Raw genomic sequence first — 27240 nt, 5'->3', positions numbered from 1 at the left:
TCGGGCGGCAGAAAGCAGTCGGCAGCGTACCCGCACGTCCGTGAGTTGCGTGAATAGAAAGCATTTGATGGCAGACACCATGGCCAAAAACACCAAACACGTCTAAGCAAGAAAAAAAATAATAGAGTAATATGAGAGTGGCGTAATTAATTTATCTTCCTATTCGCTCTTCGCAATAAAAAAACAAAAGCGCCCAAGGAATGCTGACCCTGAAGAGTTAGAAGGAGCTTTGTTCGGGTGGTTTTGCCCACTTCAATCTGCGAGAACGTCATAGAAAGTGGCTATGCCTAAGCCTAACGCAGAGTATTTCAGGGATAAATTGCCAATCGAGAACGTCAAGAGTGCGGAAGGTTGGTTATACTAATTCAAAGCACTAAAGCGTTATCTTCCGTCATAATTGCTGGCGATGCCTGCGGTGTTAACCCGAAGTCGTGGAAGAAAACACTCCGATCCTAAGTATCTTAAGAAGTATTCCCCGCGTGGTATAACATAGACGAAACGGAACTCTTTTACAACCTACTCCCCGACAAAACCCTTGCAGTACGAGGTATATCTTGCAATGAAGCTTCTAGAGGCAAGTAGTGCGCTTTAGCGATAGTGTAGGGTGTACGATGCAATGATACTCAGCGTGAATTGTACGGATGGACGTGTTTATCCTCTGTTGCGGTTACAAGTAATATTCACGATCACAATGTGCTATTCACAATGGTAAACTATTCGCGTCAGTGGTTGGAGTCGTAGTGGCGCTCTCTTCCGACACCTGGGCGGCCGAGCCTGGTGGCCGCTGGAAGAACTCTCAGAACAACTGACTCTCGTTTGGCGCCATGCATTCGGTGCTGTCACAGATGGCATATGTGAAGAGCTGATGATGCGCTTACAGTTTATTTATTTGAAAAATTCTGCATTCCTTGTTCATGTTTCTCAGTCGTTATTGAGAATTTTAAATCAATAAATTCAAATTCGTAAGATTTTTTGGCCTTAGGGTCTATCAGATGCGTATGCCTTTCCGTGTCTTTGCCGAAAATAATATGTACCCATGTGAGTTATATTTGTCGCAGTTTCTTGCATCTTGCTTTTGTTTTATTTAAGTGACATCAGCATAATACCTGCGTGATATTTTTTTGTGAAATAATATCACGTTAATATCTTTTCTTATATTACCAATTTTAATTCAAACCGTTTTTATTGCAGTGCCGTGGTAAACTTATTGTCAGTCTATTACAGGCGGTCCTCGACTTTCGTACACTCGACTTTCGTACAATTCGCACTTTCGTACGTTCAAAATTGACACCTTTTACTCGACTTTCGTACGCTAAATTCGGACTTTCGGACGTTGGTCTGGAATTTTTTTAAAATTCCCGCGATGTTTATTGCGCATCCCAACATTCTATTGTTTCAAATGGCAGTATATGCAAATAATACGAACGTATACAATGAAGGGAATCGTTGGTAGTTGACTCTAATCTAGGTGATTTATTTGGGAGAGAGACAGCCTGCTGTAGGCTCCTTTATCAAGGGAAGAAGAAAGCCTTTATTGATGATATCTTTCAAAAGAAGTTGACTAGACATCATCAAATAGCTTTAAAAAAAACTATTAAGATCTTCTTTCTAATTGTGTTTTTTATTTGAGTGCTGTTTAATTCATGTAAACCTTCACCAACGATATTGCACGAAATATCACCCGAATTCCGTTTGTCTTTTGTCTTTTTTGAATAACATGCGGAATATACGCGATCACGAATGTCACCTGCCAAATATCGAATTTTGGTGTAAAAATTAAAAGGTATCCAGAGTGCAGGTTCAACAAATACATTTTGTTATGCTTCATGATATGTCCTTTTATTTTTAGTGGACGTAATAAGTGGAATGTCAACTTAAACGCCAAGAGGAAGTTTCACTCGATAGCCAACGGAGTTCTTGTTTTTTAAACTTTTATTTGCATTTTCTGCGTATTTTCGAAAGAAATTAGATGATTTGCGGAGTTTTTTTAACATATTATTAAAATTAAGTCAATTGAAATGAATTCCGTGAAAAAAAAGGTTTTAGTACGTATATTCCGCTCTTTTGGAACGTAACCCCTAATTAGTATGGAAGCCAATGGTTCGACTTTCGTACATTCGACTTTCGTACAAGTTTTCGGGAACGCATTGTGTACGAAAGTCGGGGACCGCCTGTATTTCAAATACATCGCGAGGGTAACATTCAAAAAGGGACTTTTTTTTAACAACGGCAATTTTAATCACATCATTTTGCCTGCTTAGCAAACGTTTTACCGTAGATAATGAAGACATTACATTATATGGTAGATAAAGTCTTCCAAGGCAGGATCGTCTGCGGAAACAAATGCAGTACGTGATTTCACTTCACTGCCGCTTAACGTGCAGGAACAATTAACATACACCAACGGAATTTTATGGCTATTTGAGGCATTAAATAACCGCAATAAAGTTTTATCAGTTATTTTTTAAATTTTCAGTGGAAAATGCCAAAATGATAAAATGATCACGTACATGCGCTAATTAAGTGCATAGAGAAATGGCTTCGTTGGTTGTACATTGGCATAATGATTGACAAAGCAATGCTGTGCATGATTTTTATTCAGCACGGTGCTTATAAATTGTTTGAATAGTTAGTTGTTTTTTAAGTAAGGAAATTTAGTGATGCAAAAAACATCGCCTTTCGTCTAAATTTATGCTTACGTTTATCGGATATAAATTTCTCTGTCGCCGCACCACTCCTGTTCCTGTTTAACTGTTCACAATAGGTATATTGGCTATTATTCGCTCCACCTCCGGTAGAGCGACAATTCGCTCTAGCGAGTGTTTATTTGAGCCCCGTGGGGTGTCGTTTTATCGAGGTTGCACTGTATATATAAGAAACTGTTCTTAGGTTTCCCACCTGGTGAACAATGAAAGCTGTTAAGATGTTTCTTAGGCAGAATCTCTATATAAATTCAATTGTATGCCCTGTGAGAAACCCTGTAAAATGTTTTATTGTTAATGTTCATCAATAGAACTAGAGATAATGTGCCGCAGTATTTTTTAATGTGTTACTTTTCCTTTCCCGTGAGTATGTCTATTTTTAAGGAGTCTCCTTTCTTTTATGCATTCAGGGAACTGACTGCTGATTTGTCCACCCCAGACATCGAAGGCATCTATGAGACGCAGGTTCCGTTAGAATTTCGGGCGATTCTTCAGCTTGGCACCGTGTGTGCGGTGGATATGTCTCAGCCATCCGTCAACTCCCTCTCTGCTGCAGATTCTACGTTCCACTTGGATCAGCTGCACTCCCCATCTTCTCTCACTTCACATCCTTATTTGAAAACAGATTCCTTGAGACATGTTTATCTCTATCACTACAGGTAATTTTCAATTTAGCATGATGTTTACTGTTTGTTGTTTTTACAGGACAGGGAAAAGTCAGGGAATGGTATCCATGACTTGTGGGAAAGTATACTTCATGATGCTTGAATCAAAAGAACTGCCTCTCTGTCAGGTGGCTGAGAGCTTGTATCTTTGACACTGAAATATGCATTAATTTGCCTTTGGAATTATGTGAATTAATTCTATATTATAGGATTTTAATTCTTGTTTTAGGATAGCTAACCTTTAAACTAGAGATGTGCGAATAGTATCCGCGAATACTCGAATACCTCGAATATTAGAAAGTATTCGATATTCGAGGTTTCGAATAGTTATGCGAAAAGTACCGCCTCGAATACCTCGAATACTTTGAATTTTGCGTCATACACTGTCGCACGCACGTCGTTGGTAGTTGACTCGGAAAAAAATGTAGAGAACTGTAGTCATTTAGTGCTCGCAGCGCCGTTTTACGCAAGTTGACGAATTACATCAAATTCGTGGATTTTAGCGGTGAAAAGAGTTCGACGAGGGGAACCGAAAATCGTCGGGTGAAAAAATCCGAAAATCCCCGATTCCCCCCACCAGGAGAACCTCAGTGCCTTGGGATAGCAACCTTAGGGCATTTCCCACGATCCGCTATCCCCCTCCATTCAGCACTCGCCTCACCCACTCTGACACTTTCCTCTTCTCCGAAATCAAACAAAAGGTCCCAGCTCGCGCAGGGATCGCATTACGAAGACCCCTGCTTCGAAAAAAAGATCGAGTTACGAGAACAATAAAAACGTGTTTCACGCCCTCCCCCTTTTTCTCACCCACTGACCTTTTTCTGGCTACCTGCTTCAAAGTTACCCATTTCTGGAGGTCAACTGCTGTGTGAGTACCGTGGGATACTTACATTAGCGCATTTCCCAAGATCCGGTATCCCTCTCCATTCAGCACTAGCCCACCCCTCTGAGGCTTTCCTCTTCTTCGAAATAAAAAAAGGTCACAGCTCGCGCAGGGATCATATTACGAAGACCTTAGCTTCGAAAAAATACTGGGTTACACGAGAACAATAGAAACGTCTTTCCGGCCCTCCCTTTCCTCCCCCACTGACCTTTTTTTTCCTACCAGCTTCGAAGTTCTCCATTTCTGTGGAGGTCAACCGCTGCATGAGTCATCTATTAGCACAAAAGGTGTCTAAGAATAACTTTCGTCAATTGATGTTACACCTTTATTGAATTGAAATATTAGTAATGTGCGCGTAATTTCAAAAAGAATAAGACCAAACACGACGTATTTCTGAATTTATTTAAGCATTTTACGCAAAGAAATAAATGTCAAAATACGACGGAGACTTAGCATTCTGGCGAAACTCGATATGAGCAGCAGAGCTTCTCGGAAGTTGATGCGGTATTTTTTTCCGAAAGCATATATCAAGTTACAATTAATGAGTGGTGCTATAAATCTTTATTTTTACAGTCCCAGACAAAGGGATATTTTCACAGAATATTTGGTTTCTCCCTGATAGCAATTCCAATTCATCTTCTTATCTCCTGAGAACTCCCAAAGATGGACTGAAAATAATTGAAGAAAATCCGGTGGAAAAGAGCTTGTATTTTGCAAAATGCCTCAGATTGTCAGCTAGCACTTGGCAGCAGAAGTGGGGGTAAAGCGATGTTAGTTGAATTATATGCCCAATTGTTTCCATAAAATTAAAATATTCATTAATCAGCTAAATTCCTGTTCGAATCCTTTAAAGTAAATCAAAATTACTCCCCAAAATCTTGTGTTGCCTGCTGCATAGGCAACCGAGTCAAACATTCCAGCATTCATCATTTAGTATTCGAGGTATTCGAAATTCGAGGTATTCGAATATTCGAGCAATGATTTAATATTCGAATTCGATATTCGAATTCGAGAAATCTGCTATTCGACCCATCTCTACTTTAAACCCCAAGCATGCAGGTAGGGGTACGGGAAAACACCTCCAATCTGTGTCTGGTATCCCATAAAGGCAAAGTGATTTAATCTTTTCCTGCCGGCACCTATGAAAGGGAAATGTTTTCCGTGCTTTGAGTAGCATGAGAATATTATAGAATTCTCTGTATGGAGCTCTTTTTTGGTGAATAATTTCCCTGGAATTCTCGTCCTTCAAATTTGGGACCCAAATGAACCTTGCCACACCCAGTGGATGGCCATTACCCTGGCCACTAAACTAGATCCTTCAACACTTTCTTAGAACGAGTCCACAGTCAACTTTTGCTTAAGCAGTGATTTTTTAAGTAAATATTGTTTGTGAATTTTCGCTTATTTATCCTTACATAAGAATGAAACTTAGGCTTCCGCAGTGTGATTCATTGATGTTAACAGCTTTTGGGAGCAGCTGTGTATTGCGCTTTGTCTTGCGAGCTTTTGCGGCCATTGCAAGTCACATCACCCATCTCATGTTGATCGTTAGTTGCATTCGTTGATAATTACAAAGTTAGTAATCACAATGTACTAAGACTTTTACTCCTGGAGTGACTTTGAGATAACATTAAAATTTCATTTAAAAATTGCTTCTGCACATTACAAAGCAAATAATTCATTTCTCACTATAGAAAATTGGAGTGGGCAACAAAAATTTTTCTTTTAAAAATCATTGACAATTCAACCACTTCACCATAGATTCCTGCTGTGAGGAGAGTCAGGCCGAATTGCCAAGGAGTGGAACCAAGGTCTCGCCAAGCTGGGTCTCAGGCAGAGCCTGAATACCTTTGACCATTGCTACTTCTGCATTCTCTTCCCTTCCCCCTTGTCGGCTATAGCCGACATTTTTTTGTTTGCAATGAAAAGTTCAAGCTGGCTACAGCCGATGTTTGATGCCTTCTGAAAATACTTGCGGACAATAGCTGATGTTCGGCGAGAAAGGGTGAAAGGCATTCGAATTTAAGTTTGCTGTAAATGGCAACCATTGGGTATTTAAATCAGGTGGCTAAAGGTTTAAGTTCTGTTTAAAATACATTGCATAAAATTGTTTCTACTTCATCCCCACTTATATTTCTTTTCTTACCTCCAACCGATTCTATGACCACTTTCATCTTTTTCACACTCAGCTTTACTCCCAATAATCCTTATGTACTATGATAATAATAATAATAATAATAATAATAATAATAATATTTTATTGGTCACACAAAAGATATGAATATACATATATAGGACCCGTCAGGAAAACATAAAAAGCAAATCAAAAATACAAAGAAACTCACAATATATTACAATATATATATATTACATTAGTTGCGAGGCATCCTCAAAGAATTTATCAATTGAATAGTAGCAATGATCTAAAAGATATTTTTTTAATTTTGCTTTGAAAAGGCCAGGTCTGATTTCGTCTTTGATTGATTTAGGTAATTTATTATAAATTTTAATACTCATATTGATAGGCCCTCTACTAAAGAGAGAAAGATTTTGTTGCCTCACTGCGAGCTCATTTCTACTTCTTGTATGATAATCATGAATATCGTTATTCAAGGTAAGGCACAACTTTTGTTTAAATTCTCTAATTAACATCACAGCATAATAAATATATATACAAGGAAGGGGAAGGATCTGTAACCTTTTGAAAAGATTACGGCAGCTAGCTTGTTTTTTAGCTTTGCATAATATTCTTACCGACCATTTTTGTAGTTTAAAAAGACGGACTGACTTAGGGGAGTGACCCCAGGCTAAAATACCATATTTTAATCTACTATAAATATGTGCATAGTAAATTGATTTAGCTGTTTCTATATTGGTGAGCTGAATCACCCGTCTAATTAAGTAGCAGCCTGAAGCCACCGAGGATGAAATACAATTAATATGGGTATCCCAGATTAGATTTTCATTTATGGAGATGCCTAGAAATTTGGTATCAGTAACCCGCTTAACAGCACAATCCGAAAATTTAATATAAGGGCTGTAATCAATTTTTTTTTGAGTAGGATGGAAAAATATAAAGGAAGACTTGGATTTATTTATAGCCACTTTGCTAGTTGAACACCATGTTTCCATTTTGATGACAGCATTTTGAGTGGGAACAACAATATTGCCATCATGTTTCAGTAGATGATTTGTATCATCAGCATACATAAAAACATTTCCTTTTAATTGTGAGGGTAGATCATTGATATATAACAAAAAAAGCAGGGGCCCAAGAATGGAGCCTTGAGGAACACCCCTCAATATCTCCTGGTGAGGTGAGGTATGTTTAACCATGTTATCGGTTATCGGTTATGATGTCTATTACCCTGGGCAAACTTAACTCACTGGTGAATTTGGCCATTATTGCTAAGCTGAGCAAAAATGTTACATGATGATCGAAAGGAAATAGCAATAAAGTCCGAATAAATGAAGGTCTATGCCAGGGAATTCGAATTTGGGAATCTAGTAGCAATCCTGTAATTCTCCTCTTGTTGAGTGTCTATAGGAAATCTTATATAGGAAATTGCTTACTCAGTGATTCAACCTGACGTTCGGTTTGGGTAGGTGAGGGTGGAGTGTTTATGAAATTATTTTAAAATTATTTGTGGGAAATACAGCTTTCTTGGTAAACGAAGTTATGTACGTGTTTACTTTTCTTTCTTTTTTCATAGTATCCAGCCCTCGAAGATTGGTGCTACATCAAAAAGGATGCTGATTGCTCTCTTTGTTCCAAGCGCAAAAAAAGTTTTTGTCAATGTCCTTGATGCTGTCAGGACCAATAGAATGCCTAATTTGAATTCTATGCTCGGTGCAGAGAGAGAAGTGAAGTGAGTGTTTTGTGTTTTCTCCATATCTCTTTGTTTATTGGTATCAGGTGCCATTAAGTTTTATTGATTAATAATTGGCAATCAATCGTTTACATTGAGATGAGTGACTGTAAAGGTGAAAGTATTGATTAACATTAGAGATGGGTCGGTTCCAGTACCTGGTTCTCAGAACTGCCGATTCTTGGCATGTGGAACCACTATTGAGAAACAATCGCATAAAGTCGGTACTTTGGAACCAGCTCAGAATGATGGCAAGGATTTGAACGCCGTGATTTTTTCTGCATTTAATTAATTTGTCAAGATGATCACATCCAAGTCTAGGAAAATGTTAAATTTAACCCTATCATGTTCAGTTATGGTGATCAGTGAAACTACCGTATAAGCGCGTGTAAGAGGCGCACCTTTTTCCCCAGATATTGCAGCCGAAAATGGGGGTGCGCCTCTTACACAAACTTCTTATCTTCCCCCCCTCCCCTTCACCGGTTGCAAGTTCAAGGGGAACTGAGTGGCCTTGGTTTTCAGCGTGAGCCAGTCATCTGAAACCCTGGGTCAAATCAAGCGGCAGGCAGGGGAGTTTCTCCCTTAGTGACGTATTTTTAAAATGCTCCTGTTTGAATTTCTTGCAAGCATCGCGCCGTCACGTCGGTACCCGAGAGGTGAACATTGAAAAGATCGCGCGGGGTGATTCGCTCCGGAGCGCGCGCTAAATTTATTGCCACGAGTGGGCATCCCGCGGTATTTATACTGCATATAGTAATACATATTGGTGTCAAAACCTGCGGTTGAAAAAATTCGAACGAGTGTGCTCATTGTTGGACTTAATGGTGGATAGAAGAAATCGGAAATGCTTATAAGTGAAGAGCGCTGAAGGAGAGGTCGAGGGGAAGAGGGCTCCCTCCCCTCCGTATTTAAAGCTACGAGCGAAGGAGCAAGGGAAGAACACGTCCGATCTTGCATGTGACGTCGTTGCCTTTAAAGCGAAGGGGCGAAGGCGCAGCAATGTGATATACGCAGTTTGCATTGCGTGAGTTTCCAGTCCGTCTCGTCTTGTTTGAAAGCGCTTATGCTACGCTTGTTTCTTCCGAAATTGTGCTGTTTGGACTATGTTGAATATTAGTAGCCTTATTTTAGCTATAAATCTTTGTGTCAATGAATTAGAGCTCAAAAAACTTAAAGCTGTAATATAAGATATCTTCGAGCTCAGAAGGTGACTCACGTAGCATTTGACCTCCAGAAACTCGGGGAATTGAACCTGGTAGACCGAAAAAGGTCAGTTGGTGGAATGGGGTAGGGATATTTCAAGATGGCGCCTAGTGGAACGTACGCAAATGTACTCGGCACCGGTAAAATATTGGTTAATAGTATAAAATGTGCTATCTGCCACAAAAAAGTAGTTAACGGCGTTAATTGCAAGTCCTGCAAGTCATCGTTCCACAATAATTGTGCCAATGTTCCGAATATTAACGTCTCAAGTTTTGAAAATACGTGGTCGTGTTTAGCTTGCTCATTGCACACCGTTCAAGACGAAAATGTCTCCCTTCTACGTAACCTCGCCTCTAAGGAAGCCCTGATCTCGCAACTCCTGCATGATATGAGTGTTCTACGGGAAAAAAACAAAAATCTAGAGATTCAGCTACATATCTTGAATAAGAATCAACATGCGAGCAGGCCCGTCGTCGCAGCCAAAAGTCCCGTGGAGATGGACGACGAGTGGATTCAACAGGGCAACTGGCGTGTGAACTCAACGAGGAAAACAGCTCCTTCTCCACCCTTGTTGCCGCTGCGTAACAAATTTGAATTGTTAAATCAACTCCCTGAAAACAGTGATGTGCAACATTGTGAAGACCATCTTGTTCCTGTACCCCCCAAAAATGTAAACAAGTGTCTTCATCGCGTAAAACGGAAGCTGAAATCTATTCTGCTGTATTCGGACAGCCATGGCCGTGGTATTTCGGCTAAAATTGCAGCAACCGAGGTTAGTAAAGTGTACAATACTTGTGGTGTAGTGATGCCGAACGCCGGGATCAAAGAGATCACGAACTCCTGTGAAAAGATCTCACATAACCTCACCAAAAATGACCACATAATCATCATGGCCGGCACGAACGATGTGTACCTCAATAAGGGTAAAGTTGTTGTTCACACCATGAGTAATCTGATGTCAAAGCTTTCAAATACCAACGTAATAATTGCCAACATTCCTCATCGCCATGACCTTCCTGCTACCTCATGTATCAATGTTGAGACTAAAAAGGTAAATGAGGATCTGCTAAAACTTAGTACCAACTTCGATCATGTAACAATGATTGATACAAATAGCCTACACTCGTCATGGTCTTCATTTGAACAGTAAAGGGAAAAATCATCTGTGCTCAGAAATAATTAAGTGTGTTTTGTGACTAGGGAATCCCAACTTGGTGATCACTAGAAGTGCTCCTCTTGAACCAACAGCTGGTAAGGAACTCATTAATCTTGCTGTCCTGAATGTACAATGTCTCCGAAATAAAATAACTAAATTAGAACTATTTCTCAACTCAGTAAATTGTGATATTCTGTGTATCAGTGAGCATTGGCTTCATGTTGATGAAGGTAGCCTTTATCAGGTGGACGGTTTCAATCTTGCCTCAATTTTCTGTCGCTCTCATCATATACATGGTGGTGTGTGCATATTTTTATCAAAGAACCTTCAATTTAAAGTAATCGATACTACTAGGTACTGCATTGAACTGCACTTCGAAATCACAGCTGTTATTCTGTGTGTATACAATCTCATTGTTCTCTCCCTATATCGGTCACCTAATGGCGACCCTGAAAAGTTTCTTGAACAGCTTGAAAAGGTACTATGTCATTTAATGCAGTTTAATGCTAACATTGTAATTGGTGCTGATTTAAACATTGATATGAGATATTCCTCTAAGAGTAGCAGGCAACTGTCTAATCTCCTGAGATCTTTCAACCTCTATTGTGTAAACAGTGAACCCACGAGGAACAATTCATGTATTGATAATGTGATAACCACTCTTAATGTTCATGCATATAACCTTACTGTCATCGATCCTCTTGTTGCAGACCATATGGCCATACTCTTTCAGTTGATTGCAATTAACAATAGTCCACCTAGGGAATCCAGCACTAGGTACATAAGTCCAATCACCATTCACGGCCTTGAAGTCTTTAAAGGCCTGCTTGGTGGTGTGGATTGGACTAGCTTACTCTCACTCAACGACAGTCATTCAAATTTCTCTTTGTTCTTTGAAACCTTAATCTCCCTTTTTAATGAATCCTTTCCCAGAAAAGCTGTCCCAGTCCGAAAATTCTTTAAATCACGTGGCCACTCAAACAATCCCGAGGTCCAAATACGCAGGGAAAGTGTACTACATGCCTATCATGAGTACAAGCGACTACCCACTGAGGATTTGAAACAAGTGTATAAAAGATTGAATAAGGAGTATCATTTCGCAGCAATAAAAGCGAAACAAAATGCGAACATGGATTTCATTAATAGTGCCTCTAATAAATTCAAAGCTGCCTGGAATGTGATCAATAGGGAAAAAGGCACTTCTATAAACAGATCTCCTATTACAATTGATCCCGATACCTTCAACAATCACTTTGTCAATTCCGTGGACACCACATTATCAAAAATCACAAATAACAAGTGTGATGCCTTAGCACTACTCAATAAACACCTGATATCCCCTCCTAAATTTCAGTGGCAATGGATTAGTACGAGGGATATTTTCAATGTAGTAAAAAAATTTAAAAACTCCACCAGTCGTGACATCAATGGGCTTTCCAATGATCTGATTAAGTCCATAATACATATTATAGCTCATCCTCTATCTATTATTATTAATGCCTGTTTTTCCACTGGATACTTCCCAGACTCCTTAAAATATTCTAAGGTCATACCTGTCTTCAAAAAAGGAGACACTACTCTTCCCAACAGCTATAGGCCCATCACCATTATATCAGTGATCGCTAAAATAATAGAAACTATTGCCTATACACAAATTCTAGTACACTTTGATAAACACAATCTCTTCACCCCTTCCCAGTTTGGATTTCGCCCGGGGAAATCCACTGAATTGGCAGTTGAGTCAGTGGTAAAAAATTTATCAAGGGCATTTGAAGACAAGCAATGTGTCTCACTCACACTTTGTGATTTAACCTCTGCCTTTGACTGCGTCAATCATGCTACCCTCCTGCAAAAACTCCAATACTACGGCTTTCATAACAGTGAGCTGAAATTCATGACCTCTTACCTCACTGATCGAAAGCAGATGGTACAAGTAAATTGTAACCAATCCGATTTTCTTCCAGTGAAACATGGAGTTCCTCAGGGGTCCGTCCTTGGTCCTCTCTTGTTCCTTATTCTAATCAATGACCTACCTTACAATCTTTCTATGGACTGCATGATATATGCAGATGACACCACTCTGGTGCAGAAATGCAATACTCCTAGCCAAGTCAGACTTCTTACAAAAAAGGCAATAGAAGAATCTCAACTCTGGTTTACAGCCAATAATCTCTTTCTGAACAATGGTAAGACACAACATCTTACATGCTGTCTTAAAAGTACTGAGCTAAACAGTGATCCTGTCAGGCTTCTAGGCTTCAATATTGACGCTAAATTGACATGGAATTCACATGTTTTCCTAGTCAGCAAAAAACTCTCTAGGGTTTTGTACTTATTGAGGAAACTTAAAACCTGTATCAATGTAAAGTACATGAGATTAGCCTATTTTGCTTTTTTTCATAGTATTCTTGCCTATGGTGTTCGACTCTGGGGACATGCAAAAGAAACCAAAGAAATTCTAAAACTGCAAAAAAAAGCAGTGAGGATTCCGAGTGGTGCTGGGCCCCGTGACCACTGCAGGCCAATTTTTAAAAACTTTCATATCCTCACCATCTACAGCCTCTTTGTGTTTCGCAGCATTATGCACATTAAACATAACTTAGATACCTACCCCATTCGATCCACCATCCACTCTCATGACACTAGGGCTAAAAATAGCCTAAATACTAATTACTGTAGGCTGTTTAAGACCAACAACCAGTCTGACAATTTGGGAGTAAAATTATTTAATAAATTACCCAGCAAAGCCAGATCAGTGAGCATCACTAGACTGAAAAATGTGCTGGAAAAGTGGCTGTGCAATTATCCACTGTACTCAATTCATGAGTATTTTGAGCTGGACTTTTCTTCTCTTTTATTTTAAATGTAAATTTAAATGTAATCTTTGTAATGTACTAATGTTTTAATCCAATGTACATGTTTTGTATGTTTCGTTGTATTGAATGTTTTCATAAATGTGTTGTATACAGCATCCGCGAGGGCCAATCCTCGCCGTGGATGAATAAAGATAAAGATAAAAGATAAAGAAACACGTTTCCATTGTTCCCCTGTAACTTGATATTTTCCTGTGGAGTCTCGGAAAGGAAAAAAACGGCAGAGGCATTAGCTGATGGAGAGCCGAGTGTAGTTCCGTTAGGCCCCTTGCTCACACACCGATTTTGGACGGCCGGTAAAATATTGGCCGATATTTTACCGGCGAAGCGATGCTTGCACACACGCCGGATTTTTACCGGTCAAACGATACGTTGCTAAGTTTTTGAGCCGGCGTCGGCGATCCACAGTGACAATAGCCGGCAGCTAACCGGCATTTTGCCGGTGCCGGCGTGTGGTTGGTACGTGTGCAAGCTCCAATGCTCTCCCATTGCTCACTATTGGAATGTGGATGGCCGATATTTTACCGGCCGTCCAAAATCGGTGCGTGTGCAAGGGGCCTTAAATCTACGACGTGGTTATTATCCTACGGCGTTGAGATTGCCCCGATTGTTGTTCAATCTCTTGGGAAAGCTCATGCCATTTGCCTGTCGTGTTTTGCCTTAAAATTTTCCATGGCTGCAATTCTATTGCAATACTCCTGCGAGAGCTTTTAAAAAAAATTGTTCGTGAGTAGGACAAGTAACGTAGAGCGATGGCGTATGCAAAGAGAGGATCGGAACTCTTTCTACTCCCTCTTATGCCGCCGCAGTTATCAAAATTTCCTCTTTCAAATAGTACTGAAAGAGGACATTTCGATAACTGTCGAAATTCCAGGCATACGTCTGCAACACCGCACGATAGGATAAAAAAAATGTCGTAAAATTTTTTTTCTTTATAGCTTCGATCCTCAAAATAGGGGTGCGCCTCTTACACGTGTGCGCCTCTTACACAAGCTTATACGGTAGTTACTATTCTTGGCCTGGGAATACCCACAGAAAAAAATCAGATTGTCATTTGCAATTCCTCTTATGGATCTGGGCTTGAAAAAGTCCATTAATTTTCATAGCTCCAATGTGTAGAGATAGCATTTACAGCTTGGATATCATTTAGAATTTGGGTTACCATTTACATCTAATTTGTCTTTGTTTTTTTCTAAATTAATGTATGTATAAATTATACTTACCCTGTCTCACTTTTGCAGGCTGTCAAAAGGCAAAACAGAAGACTCTCTTCCACCTGGGGGAAATTACTCATTTGAAGTGCGTGTAGAGACTGAAATTCGGAGTGTGTATCGCAGCATGCAGAGGGCGTTACAGGATTATCGAGATGAGAAAAGAGGCCCCACCTACATTCTTCTACATTCGCCATCAGGTAGGAATAAATCATAATTCATATCCCACTCTGGTAATTGTATACTCCATATTGCTTTGAAGTATTGCATGCACCTATTTTTTTATGCTAAGGATGAGTGAGTTCCTCTTGTTTTGTGGTTTTGATTCTGGTTCTTGTAATGTATTGTTATAGTGTTATTGTTATTATTTGATGATTGTCATGTTTAAGTAATGGGCTTAAACGTTACACTCTCCACTGGTTTTGCCTTCAACTAACTGCACCATGTAACAGACCAGTGCCATTTTGTCATTACTCAGCTGTTTTTTCCCCATGGATTCTTTTCCGTAACTATGGAATGGGTTTTGTTTCAAGCAAGATTAATAAGAGCTTAGTTTCGAAGTCTACCACCTTTTTTTTTCCATGTAATGGTATAAGGTTTTTGGTGGGACTCACTTAGTAATCTGCTTCCTGTGGTCTAGAAGCAGCTATTTTCATTGGAACGAGAGATAAAGAGAGATACTTTAGCGTATGTGAGATCACTAAGCTTACCCTCGACCCAAGGCTTGATTAAGGAGAGATTGGCTGGGCAAACTGCCATCTGTTCACCGTAGCCTGAAAAATCAGATTCATTTACAGTGAAACCTCGATATAACGACACCCCACGGTGCACTAATAAACACTCGCTGTAGCGAATTGTCGCTTTACCGGAGGTGGAGCAAATAATAGCCAATATACCTGTTGCGAACAGATATACAGGAACAGGAGTGGTGCGGCGACAGATAAACATCTATCCGATAAACGTAAGCATAAATCCAGACGAAAGGCGATGTTTTTTTGCATCACTAAATTTCCTTACTCAAATAACGACTAACTATTCAAACAATTTATAAGCGCCGCACTGAATAAAAATCATGCAAAGCATTGTTTCGTCATCATTATATTTATCGAACGACAGTTTACCACATAAATTTGAGACTGAGCACTCCATTAACTTTATTTCTAACAGATCGCTAGCAATTACAGAGGTTAAGGAGTCTTCATGAAAGTCTTCCGGCGGTGAAACCCTCGCTATGGCGAGAGCCAACACTGAGAGGGTCTCGTAAAAACGAATTTTTTAACACGCTTATTATAGGGTCAATTGACGGTGCATCGGCTATCTCTCGTAATAGCGGGGGTGTCGCTATAGCCCGTACTCGCTTTAACGAGGTTCCACTGTAGTTTGCTCTTGATGATTGGTGATCTATTAAGTGCCTGCCAGCCTTGGTGAGCCGTGGGCAAGCACAGCTTAACTAGCCCACCCTCACTGTATGCCACTGCATCCCCCTGAAAGAGTGTTTCTCACTTTTAAGGTTGGTTAGCACTCTTCCCAAAAAGATATTTCTTTGCTAAAAATTGTCCTTAACCATTTTAAGTGCAGCGGGCCGATATATCAGATCTTATGTTTTCCATTATTTAATTAAATAAATAAAAATGAAAAATATTATATCAATAAAATGAATTGTATTTTTTTCCTTGTTCATACATTTTGTTAAAATACCCTCTGCATTTCTTGCCAATACCCCAAGAAGAAGGATAGTACTAAGATAGCAAGTACTCTGTCACGATCAGCATGTAAGCTGGTGCGTTATCATGGTGGAAACTCCATCTTGAGGGATGAATTTTGATGGGACGCGCGTCATGCCCAAAATGCCTATCAAAATTGTCTGACAGAATCCAATCCTAATGTTTACTACTTCGGCTACCTCCCGATTACTTAAACGGAGATATTCTCGCACCAAATTGTCCTCCAATTTTTAATGGTTGGGGTCTGTCAATGTGGAAGGCCTTACAAATCTTCATCTGTCGAGGTTGTTACTGATTTAAAACAACTATTTCACTCAAACTACTGGCTTTGATTCATAGCTTCATTAAGAAAGGCTTACTAAATCATTCCAAACGTATCCTTAGCACTTTTTTCAAGTTTGCCAAGTTTTTCGAAAATATAAATTTAAAAAATAAATTTGGGCGTTAAGACACGCCCACTTAGTATCAAATTTTCGTGAATATAAGGTCAGTTTTTCATAATTTCAAGTTTCATTTGTAACATTTTCTGGGCCAGCAACAGAGGCTTATTGTTATAACATAGTTTTAATACATATATTAATAATTCCTTGAATCATTAAAAATTTATATTATGTAATATTTTTTTATTCTTCAGATCTCCAGACTCTCACATCCCTCATGCCAGGACTTGCTGAGTTTCCTGTGGTGCAAATATTTTCTGTTGGTGACTCATCTTCAACAGCGCCTCCTCCTGCGTTGGAGTGGCAGAGATGGGCTGCCCGCTCAATGATCCGTCATTATTTGTCCTCTGAGTCTATGCTGAACCTAACGTTGGAGCAGTGCCGATACTTCAGGGTGCCTGTTGGAAACCTCCCTCGGGACCCAACTCTCTTTGGTGCTGATCTCTTCTTTGCTCGTCACCTGAGGCGCCAAAACTTTGCCCTCTGGTGCTCTCCCACGGAGATACCAGATCTCGGAGGGCGTGAAGCTGATGACAATGGGTGATTTTATATTCAATGTTTTCATGTCTTATCTTAACAAGCCTTTTTAAAACATCATTTAGAATAATAGTAATAATATATCCTTTACAGTGGCCTTTACTAAAGGAGATTCAAAATTACAGTAAGTCCTCGACATACGAACAAGATGCATTCCGAGATGCTATTCATGCATTGAATTTGTTTGTAAGTTAAAAAAACCTAAGCAAGGCATCATAAAGTGTAGTTATCCTGCATAATGCAACACTGAATTACAATCTTGAGTTAATACATTATGATAACGAATTGATTTAGTTGTGCGTGCGACGTGGCTACAGCCGAAAACATTTGCCTGCCCATGGGAGGCAAGAAAGAGAAGGAAGTACACTAAACAGTTCCTGACTTGAAAACTGTTTCATTGATACTTTTTTGATTGATCTTTTAGCAAGCAATAAATAAATAAAAAAAATAAAAAAGCCTCTGATGGCCATTATAGTATAATTATGGCTTGCTGAAAATTAATGTTAATATAGCTTCTTTGCTTTTACTTCAGTGATGATGCATGTGAAAATTGAAAATTTGATACAATAAGTCCTCCATTTACGAACGTTCATCTTAGGAATTTTCAGAGATGTGAAAATTAAAAAAATTGAAGCTGCCCAAAATTTCAAATTTGGCACCTTAGAGGTTGGTCAATGCAACACCATTTGGCGTAGAGGAGCTCGTGCTCTGAGCACAATCTAAAAAAAAGTATCAATTAAACAGTTTTGAAGTCAGGTACTGTTTTGTGTTCTTCTTTCTCTTTCTTTCTTCCCATGGGCAGCGAAATGTTTTCGGCTGTAGCCACATCGCATGCACTAATGGATCAGTTCGTTATCATCATGTATTAACTCAAGATTGTAATTCAGTGCTGCATTATGCAGGATAACTACACTTTATGATGCATTGCTTAGGTTTTTTAACTAACAAACAAATTCAACGTATGAACAGCATCTCGGAATGCATCTTGTTCGTATGTCGAGGACTTACTGTAATTTTGAATCTCCTTTAGTAAAGGCCACTGTAAAGGATATATTATTACTATTATTCTAAATGATGTAAAGGCTGGTACATATTGTGTATTGATTTTGATGTGCAGTCACGGCTATGAAATTCATTTCAAATTCAATTTATGGTGCTAGTTGTCATAAACTATTAAAGTATTTTATTTACATTTCCTATTTTAGGTTGCTGACTGAATTTGAGGAGAGTTCAAGCATTCTGACAAACCAGCCAGGATCATATGGAACAGTTTGTGTTGAACTTGATATTGATGGTCTTGCTGTGAATACCCTTCTTCAGTCACACCATGTCAATGATATTGATGGTTTGTCTTGTTTTTGTTTAATTGTATTCCAAAAACCATGAATGCCTAAATGTGAGAAAACTAAGTAGGGTATTACCCTGTGCTTAGTCTTGACATGCCCTTCCAGATTTCCCTTTCCTGATTTTATTTTTGAAATAGTTTAGATTATAAATTGGAGGTAGCCTACTTATTTAGTAGCCCACTGTAGCTCTAAGTCATTTCTCCGTTGAATTTGAGTAAATAACTAGTTATTATGATTTTCTCTGTGTGATTATACTGGAGAAGCATAAGCACTTATACAGAATTAAGTCCTAGTGAAATGGCCAGTAGGATTCAGTGTACTATGACCTAAGGAGAATTTTCCATTCATGTCACAAAAAAAGGTTAACATTCCAGAAGCAAAAATTCCTTAGGCCTCAGTTCACACCAATAATGAATCTTGGCGTAATATCCAGATGCTATTGTCATGAGCTATAAATTTTGTAATTATGTAGTTCCAGAGATCTTCACCCACCCGTTAGCCACCATTTATTTACCCTGCTTTGTGACCTTTGATATCAAAACAGTCTCGTAAATTGAATTATAATTTAGTATAAACTGTGTTTTATGAAAATATTTTCCCATTTTGGAAGGAAATATGTTTTTTACTTGGATTAAATAATATATTTTTCTTTTTTGGTGATATTTCTCTTCTTTATCGCTTCATTATTGAATGAAATAAAACAAAGTTATTTTATTTCATTCAATAATGAAGCAATTCCACAAAATAACACCTGAGACCGTGTCTTATATTTCTCTTATTCTCCAGGGACCAGTTCGTGTGTGTCCTTTGATACTATTCCCCAAGCATCCCTAGAAGAAATGATGGGAGAGGGTGGGGTAGCTGTACTACCTTCGTATGATGAAACAGCTTTGTGCAGTGGTGCATTCCGTGTATTGCGAACCATGGTTGGAACGTGGCTGAGAGACGTCTCTGTATATCGCAATGTGTTTGCAGACTTTCAAATTGTACACTTTTACAGGTCAGTACATCTACTAATAAACTCTATGTCTGTTATGAGAAGAACGTGATTGCAGGACTATATTTTTCGTGAAGCCTATCAATCTCTTTGATTTTTTAATCACTTTTTCAAAACTTTCATGTAAAGTAAAAGAAATCTTGCCTAGTTTTAGTAAATTGTCCTGAGGACATTTGTATTAAATCTTAGAAATGTTACTGTCTGGTTTCAAGGTTGAATTACCGTATTTCTCTGAATATTGTTCCCCTCTTAATATAGTCCCCCCCCTAATTTTGAGGCTTCAGTTTCGGGAAAAGTAAAAAAAAATGCATTTGAATATTGTCCCCCCTTTTCTTTTACCACAGGCATTTTAGGAAAAAAAGGGGGGACTATATTCAGACATATATGGTATCATTATTTCACAGGTGATTTATTGAGAAACTGTCAATGACCAGTAATTTTGTATTATTGAGCTACATGTATCTTTGTAGGAAGTAAATATGTTTAGGAATGTGTATAAATGGAAAGAATGCTTTGTTCTAATGGTTCTTTGATTGTCACAAGTGTGATAGGCTTGATTTTGCTATTTACTTCAAATTTTACATTTTTCCTTGAAGGTGGTTACGGACTCCAAGCACACTGCTTTATGATCCTGCATTGAGACGCACTTTGCACAGCCTGATGAAGAAGTTGTACATCCAATTGGTTGCTGAATTCAAGCGTCTTGGCTCTGTGATAGTTTATGCAAATTTCAATAAAATTATTATCTGCACAAAGAAGAAAAGGGTAGAAGATGCCATCGCTTACGTGGAATTTGTTGTTCAGAGCATCCGGAATAAGGAGCTTTTCCATAGTATTGAGATCTCTTACCGGCAATGCTGGGAATACCTGTTATGGCTTGATCCGGTAAGAGTGCCTTATTGTGTGCCATTTATTTGGTAGATTTAAAGTATTTTAATGTTCAGCATATGGTGGTCAGGAGTATAGAAAGTTTGACCGGTAATCATTGGCTCCTGAGCTGAAATCTGGGTGAAGCATTTTGGCAGGTCCATTTAAATTATAGCAGTGTGATTATGATCATAGGCGGATTTAGGGGGGGGGGAGCACATGCCCTCCCCCCAGATGCTTGAAAAATAGACAATATTTTTAATACAAATATTTAAAAAAATGTATATTTTAATATTAAAGCTATAAATATTTGCATATGAATAATTTTTATATTAAAATTAAGAGTATATTTTGTACATAATTGTTGCTTGTAGTTCGTAATCCTGAAGATGGGAAGACAGTTTGCCTGTCAGACCCTGTGGCCCCCCCAAGAAAAAAATCCTGGATCTGCCCTTGAGTTTGTTATTCATAACTGAATTGGAAATTGAATCTTTGTTCCACAGTTGGCATTTAAGGCATACTGTGACGTGCATTTCACAGTGTGCCAAAAGATGCTGTACCAGAGTCTTAAACACATTATTTAATAGTGGAAGCTGCTTGCTTAATGAATTAAAATTTTGTAATTTTCTCATTGCATTCCCTTAATCCTAATGCATAATTTGTTTTTGATGATGGTGGTGCTATTTGAGCTTTGAGCTACTGTTTGATAAAATAGTGCAATTATATGTTTTGCTTGTATTTTTGGCTACATGGTTGTTAATTGGCTCACTAATATGTGATAATGCAATAATAATTCTCCAGGTTGGAGATGAGCAAAATTCTGCATGGAAAATTTGATCCACACTCTTGGGACCATCTTATCTCTTGTTAAAATCAGTGTGCAATGGTATTAATGGCAGTATGTACTTCTTAATGCATATTATGCCAAAAAAGAAAATGGGATATTAACTTGGGAGGCATATAAAAATTTGTTTTATTGGTTAAAATATTACATAATAATAAATTATATAGACAAACATGGAAACTCATATGAAAACCATAAAGGTCCCACTGTTAATAATCCATTTTAAAACAACACGGAATCTTCTATTAAAATGGGAGAGAATAGTAACACTAATTTCATTAGTATGTTAGCTTCAAGCAAGAAGTGCTTGGATGAAAGTTAGTTAACACATTCAATGCAGGCCTGATTTTCATTTAAGTCATCAAAATCGACCGTTGAAATGAGAAAGAAAAATAGAGGGAGGTTTTTGTGCCATTACTTCCGTTCAAATACAGTACAGGATGTTTGTGATTGTCAATCAAGTTAATTGTAAGAGAGGACAATGCTGTCCTAAATTCGCTTGAAAAATAAAGATGAAATTATTATTATATTACACTCCTGATTATCTGCACTAATCAATTGAATGGTTTGCGGCGTAACTTCGTGAAATTGCCTCATATTAGAATGAAAAAACTTTGTAAAATTTCACATTTATTTTATTAACACGAGATTATTTATTATATATGCATCTGATGATGTCGCACACCGATGAAACTGGTCGTGTTACTAAAATTAATGAGAAATTTTACAAAGTTTTTTCATTCTAATATCTGCACTAATGATGGGGAGAGACGGCACGAATAATCGAAAAACACGGATTATCCAAACTTTCACTTAAATGTCTTGTAATATTCATAATTTACGTAAAACAAACAATCTATTATTATTTAAGCAGTTATTCTGTTATTTAAGAGTGCTTCATGGACTTATTGAGAGTTTTCTTTGCCAGTTCGCGATCATTTTAGCGATGATAACATGGTTGTATTTGTATTATTAATGCTCCATGTAAGGCCTGGTTTTGAAAACCACCCATCCGTGGCTGTGTGATCACGGAAACTGAAAAGTGGTGCACAAATGATTCAAAATCACTGCTCGATGTAGGAAACTACAATGTCAGGCACCATGCCACGCAGTCGCATCGCACAAGTTGCCCGGGTTGCAACTGCTGTGTGACGTGTATCCGTGATCAAGGAGTGCGGTCGCACACTGCGAGGCTTGGAAAACAGGAACACAGAGCTCCTGTAAATGTAGCTAGCGCGTGACTGCTTCCGTTTTACAAAGGGAATTCTAACGGAAATAATAAGGCTGGTGTATCCTAGCATTAATGCCGTAATTCCGATGATTTTGCATCTGATTTTTTTTATAAAGATCGCAGAAAAAATTGAGCAAGAGTGAAAAATCATGCACGGATAATCCACAACACAGATAAACCGCAGCCGGATAGTCGGGAGTCTGCTGTACTGCTTATTACAAACGGCACGCATGGTTCGAAAGAGGGAAGCTTGCTGAAGGCCATACACATGATTGGAAGAATCGGAAGTGGATATTAGTCACATATGGACGTGGAGAAAGGGCTCCTGGCCCGACTGGCAGAGCAATTCAATTGACGTTCTCCGCATCTCAGCTTGGACGGGACCATGTCAATTGACGTGCTCCACTCTGAATGTGTTAAAAAGTTTATGATTAATTTAAGAAAATAATTCTTGACATGGAAAGTTGCCCGTCAGGTTTTATCTATTCGGAAATTTAATTTTATAATTTTGTAAAAAAAAGCATGAAATTATGCTGAAATATTCTATTTTATCTATGTGGACATAATTTTATATTTTCCCCCTCTTCATTTCAGGCTAACCATGCTGGGGTGAAGGGGAAACTCCCTGAAGGAATTGGTGGCGTTGGAGAATCTGGAGATGCAGATGACAGCATGGTAGTCAAAGGAAAGGAAAGGACAGAGGAAGACGGAGAAGAAGAGGAAAATGAAGAGGAGAGGGAAGAAGTATTGAACGAAGATGATGATGAGGATGATGGGGTATGGTAGCATTACTTTTTTTTGGGTTATTTGCTTAAAATAATGTTTTATTGGTCAAAAGTATTCAGAAGATGCACCAACCTTGTCAGGGAAAAATTCAATCATACATAAATGTACAAGTAATGTTACATACAATCACAATTTATAAACTGCATATTAGAATACAATATCACATGCTATTCGGGTAAAAAAAATCACTAACAGAATACAATGCATGAAATGCTTACCATGAGTGAATCATGCTCCTGAATTTAGCTAAGCTAGTAATTCTGACTGAGATAGGTAGATATAAATCTTTTGCATTTTTTATAATATTTATTACGATTAAATAAATTTTATTCAAAATTGTAGTACATGCAAAAGGTTTGCCAATATAGAGTATACTCTATAAGTGATGTCTCATGAGACGTATTTCATTACCATGAGGTTTAAGATAATGAAAATCCCAAAAATTTGAGAAATTATGCCATGCATCCTCTTATTTCACCAGTGTTTAGGAATTATGGTGTGCAGTTTCATTAATTACACATAGTACAAAAGAATTGTCTTAATTGTGCATTGTATTTTTTGTGTATTACAGCCAGAAATTGTGATGAACTGGAACCTCATGGAATATCTTCCTGATGTAAGCATTCAGGCTGGTTTCAGTACTGTGATAGCTGGTTACATCAGTGCGGTGTACAGGCATTTGAAGGAGATGGCTGAAGATAGATCCAAGTTGGGAGGCATGACCCCTGTGAGACCTTGGAGGAAACGTCATGAATCCATCTCATCACAGCTTACGCAACCCAGTCAAGAACCTCTTGGTCTTGGTGTTCACACTGGTGTATCCAACTTTGCTCGTGAGCTAATTGGTGGTGATATGTCTCAGAAACTTTTCCAGTGAGTATTGACATCATAAGGATTCGTCATTCCTTTTTTTCGGTTCAGGTTTGGTGCTAGGAATTTCCGTTCTTTTCGTCGCTAAAATTTCAAAAGCTATGATTGAATTTGGTAAGTTATCAAGAAAACTACCTAAAATAATGCATCGAGTTATCTCTAAAAAGAATGATTCCATGACATATATGACTTAACATAACTAAGTATGTAAAACATGGTGTAAAAGTCATTCTCAAGCTTCCAAAAATATGAGAATTCTGGCTTCTCATTATACTCATAAGAACAAATTAGGGAAGAATATACTCTGCCAATTCCAAGCAAGATATTTTTCCAATCAATCATGTCATTGCTAGTTATCATTGATCTTGCTATTTAATTCTTTTATGCTTTATCAAAGACATATGCTGAAGTTAGGTGGTAAGATGTTGACTTAAGCTCAGGTTATGAACCTGCTGGTGATGTGCATTTACCAAAATTTTAAATAAATTGATTCCTATCTATTATTTTTCTGTCATGGCTGTAGATAATTGAGATGATGGAGTGAAATTTAAATGTAGTACTTCTCATATTTCTTTTTGCATGTATTTGCCATTACATATTTCTTTTATTTAAGTCATGATAAAATCATTTAATCAGCACTTTGTCTTAAGGCTTCATTCTCAGCTCATGAAAAATTTTTACTGTCACTTTTTTGCTAAACATTTAGGCTATGATTATTTCTGGTTACCGTTCAATTTTCTGTTATAAGCTTAAGAACCATGGGAACCAAAGAACTGAACTGACCCATCTCTTAGCATAATTTTTGCACAGGAAGGGGAAATGGGCAAAATGATGAACACCTTACTGACTACACCATGATTAAATTGATAATTTAAATAATTAAGAACTAAAATTAAATTCACTACGTATTTATGCAACTTTACGCTGGTTTTTCATCATTATTTATTGTGTTTGTATGCAGCACATCTTGCTAGAAATGCAGACATGTAAACGTTAATCTTCCGGTTTAATTTTCTCACGTAATTGGCTCATTAAAAATTAATCGTATCTTACCTTTATCCTATCACCAATTGCATAATAATATAAATGTAATGCAGCTTAACTACCATATTTCTCCGAATATAGTCCCCCCCCCTAATTTTGTGGCTTCAGTTTTGGGAAAAGTAAAAAAAATGCGTTTGAATATAGTCCCCCCCTTTACTTTTACCAGAGGCATTTTTGGAAAAAAAAGGGGGACTATATTCAGACATATACGGTAATAATAAATTGATTAATAACTGGAGTTTAAATTTAAGCTTTCTCCCTATATTTCTCTCTGAATTATGCATGTGTATTGTAAAAGTTCAGCCTTGATTTCTGTCTCTCATTATTTTTTGTTTGCTATACCAATGTGCTGGAATAAACTTGTAAAATGCCTTGTTTTATTCTCCCATGTGCAGGATAACCCAGAAAATACACAAAAAAATGCCTACTCAGGAGATAGATAGTGAGCTTGCTCCTGCATGGAGTTTGGAGCACGAAAAGATAAGCCCAGCTTTGGGATTTGTAAAGGCTGTTTGTAAGGTGAGAATTTTCAATTTTTTGAAGAAATTAACCTGTCTTTTTACATTATTAATTATGATATTTTTAAAAAATATGCAATAGTTCAATGGGATACACTTATGACGTGATAAGATTTTACGTGAATGGGCATGCTGAACAAATGGTTCTGATTTGATTGTTAATAACAAAAATGAAATTTCAAGTTATAACTAAATGCATCGTACAGTTCAGCACCCCAAATCCATCACCTCAGGACTTTGGCAATGCCGGATTTTGGGTAGTTCAAATAAAATGAGATGAAATTTAAATCAACTGTTTAATTTGTAAATACTTCTATAATAAATGATTGTTTCTAAATTCATAACCACAGTCACGTTCAACCAATATTATTGCAAAACAGTAGAGTGAAAAAAGCACATAACATGTATGCATAAGTATAATGCAGAATATCAAATACATATTAAATGTTAATAGAAAAAATAATTGGTGTTCGTGGATTAGGGAATTCAGGATTGGGGGTGATCAACTGTATGTGAATTCTTACAATCAGATTAAGACCATAATATTATATTGTGTTGCCTAAGGTTTTGCCACCACATAGGTGCACACTTCATAGCATGGGCGTACCCAGCAAGGGACAGGAGGGGGTAGCTGTCACCCTAGAAGCAGAAATCGCAAATGACTTTAAGGAAAATAATATTTTTTCAAGCAAATAATTTTAAAAACTAATAAAGAGCTGTTACAGTTTCCTTAAAATGTTGATTTCATTCACCTTTTCCGTGCTTATATCATACCTGCAACTTGAACAACCATGGCTTGCCCCCCCTCCCACCCCCTAGTTTTTATCCTGGGTACGCCCTTGGTTCATAGTGATGGAGTTCTGACTGGAGAGGGTCAATGGTTTATCATAGGCCACTTTCTATATAAGCCTTAAGGTTTTAATTCTTCCTGTTTTTTTATCATGCATAAGTTACATATTGTGAAAAATGAGTGGGCACCCTGTCATGTAGGAATGCTACTGGTTGAAAGGTTCGTGTCAACCTGTGTTCGCGAAAGATCAACTTGATTTTATTCAGTTGCATTATTATTATAATAGTATTTTACCGATTAAGGTAGGTTACCATGGAGTACTTGAAGCCTTTTGTGAAAATCTCCTTTCTTAAAGCACTTTCCTCTTCAATTCAGAATAAGGCCAACTCCCTTTCAACCTATCTAAAAATGCTATTCTTTTCCTTCCTTTCCCTCGTTTACATAACATTCTACTCTCAACATCCCCTCCTCGCTAAGTGCTTGCCCCATTCATACTTTCTGTCTCCTCCATATTTCATGTAAAAGCTGCCTCTCCTTAACCACCATGTCCAGCACTTCGTTCCTATTCCTTTTCGTCCATTTCACCTTCTCCATTTTTCTCCACACCCACATCTCAAATACCTACCGTCTCCTCTTGTCCTCCTTCCTTAGTGTCCACGTTTCTGCACCGTAAAGAGCTACACT

At 38.0% G+C, this 27240-nt stretch overlaps 1 protein-coding gene across 1 annotated transcript in view; it reads left to right on the top strand.

The window, feature by feature from the left end:
* LOC124167833 (DNA polymerase epsilon catalytic subunit 1) overlaps positions 1-27240 on the top strand; it is a 58986-nt gene that overhangs the window by 29438 nt on the left and 2308 nt on the right. Inside the window, exons 22-31 of the mRNA XM_046545870.1 lie at positions 3113-3361; positions 7964-8119; positions 14593-14762; positions 16921-17266; positions 18469-18608; positions 19396-19609; positions 20203-20491; positions 23143-23325; positions 23906-24207; positions 25644-25767. Of these exons, the coding sequence (XP_046401826.1) occupies positions 3113-3361; positions 7964-8119; positions 14593-14762; positions 16921-17266; positions 18469-18608; positions 19396-19609; positions 20203-20491; positions 23143-23325; positions 23906-24207; positions 25644-25767 (2173 nt within the window). The remainder of the gene's footprint in view (positions 1-3112; positions 3362-7963; positions 8120-14592; positions 14763-16920; positions 17267-18468; positions 18609-19395; positions 19610-20202; positions 20492-23142; positions 23326-23905; positions 24208-25643; positions 25768-27240) is intronic.

This window comes from Ischnura elegans, chromosome 11 (assembly GCF_921293095.1).
Source record: "Ischnura elegans chromosome 11, ioIscEleg1.1, whole genome shotgun sequence".
NCBI lineage: Eukaryota > Metazoa > Arthropoda > Insecta > Odonata > Coenagrionidae > Ischnura > Ischnura elegans.
The sequence above is the reverse complement of the archived record's forward strand: the minus strand, read 5'-3'. Positions and strand labels throughout refer to the sequence as shown.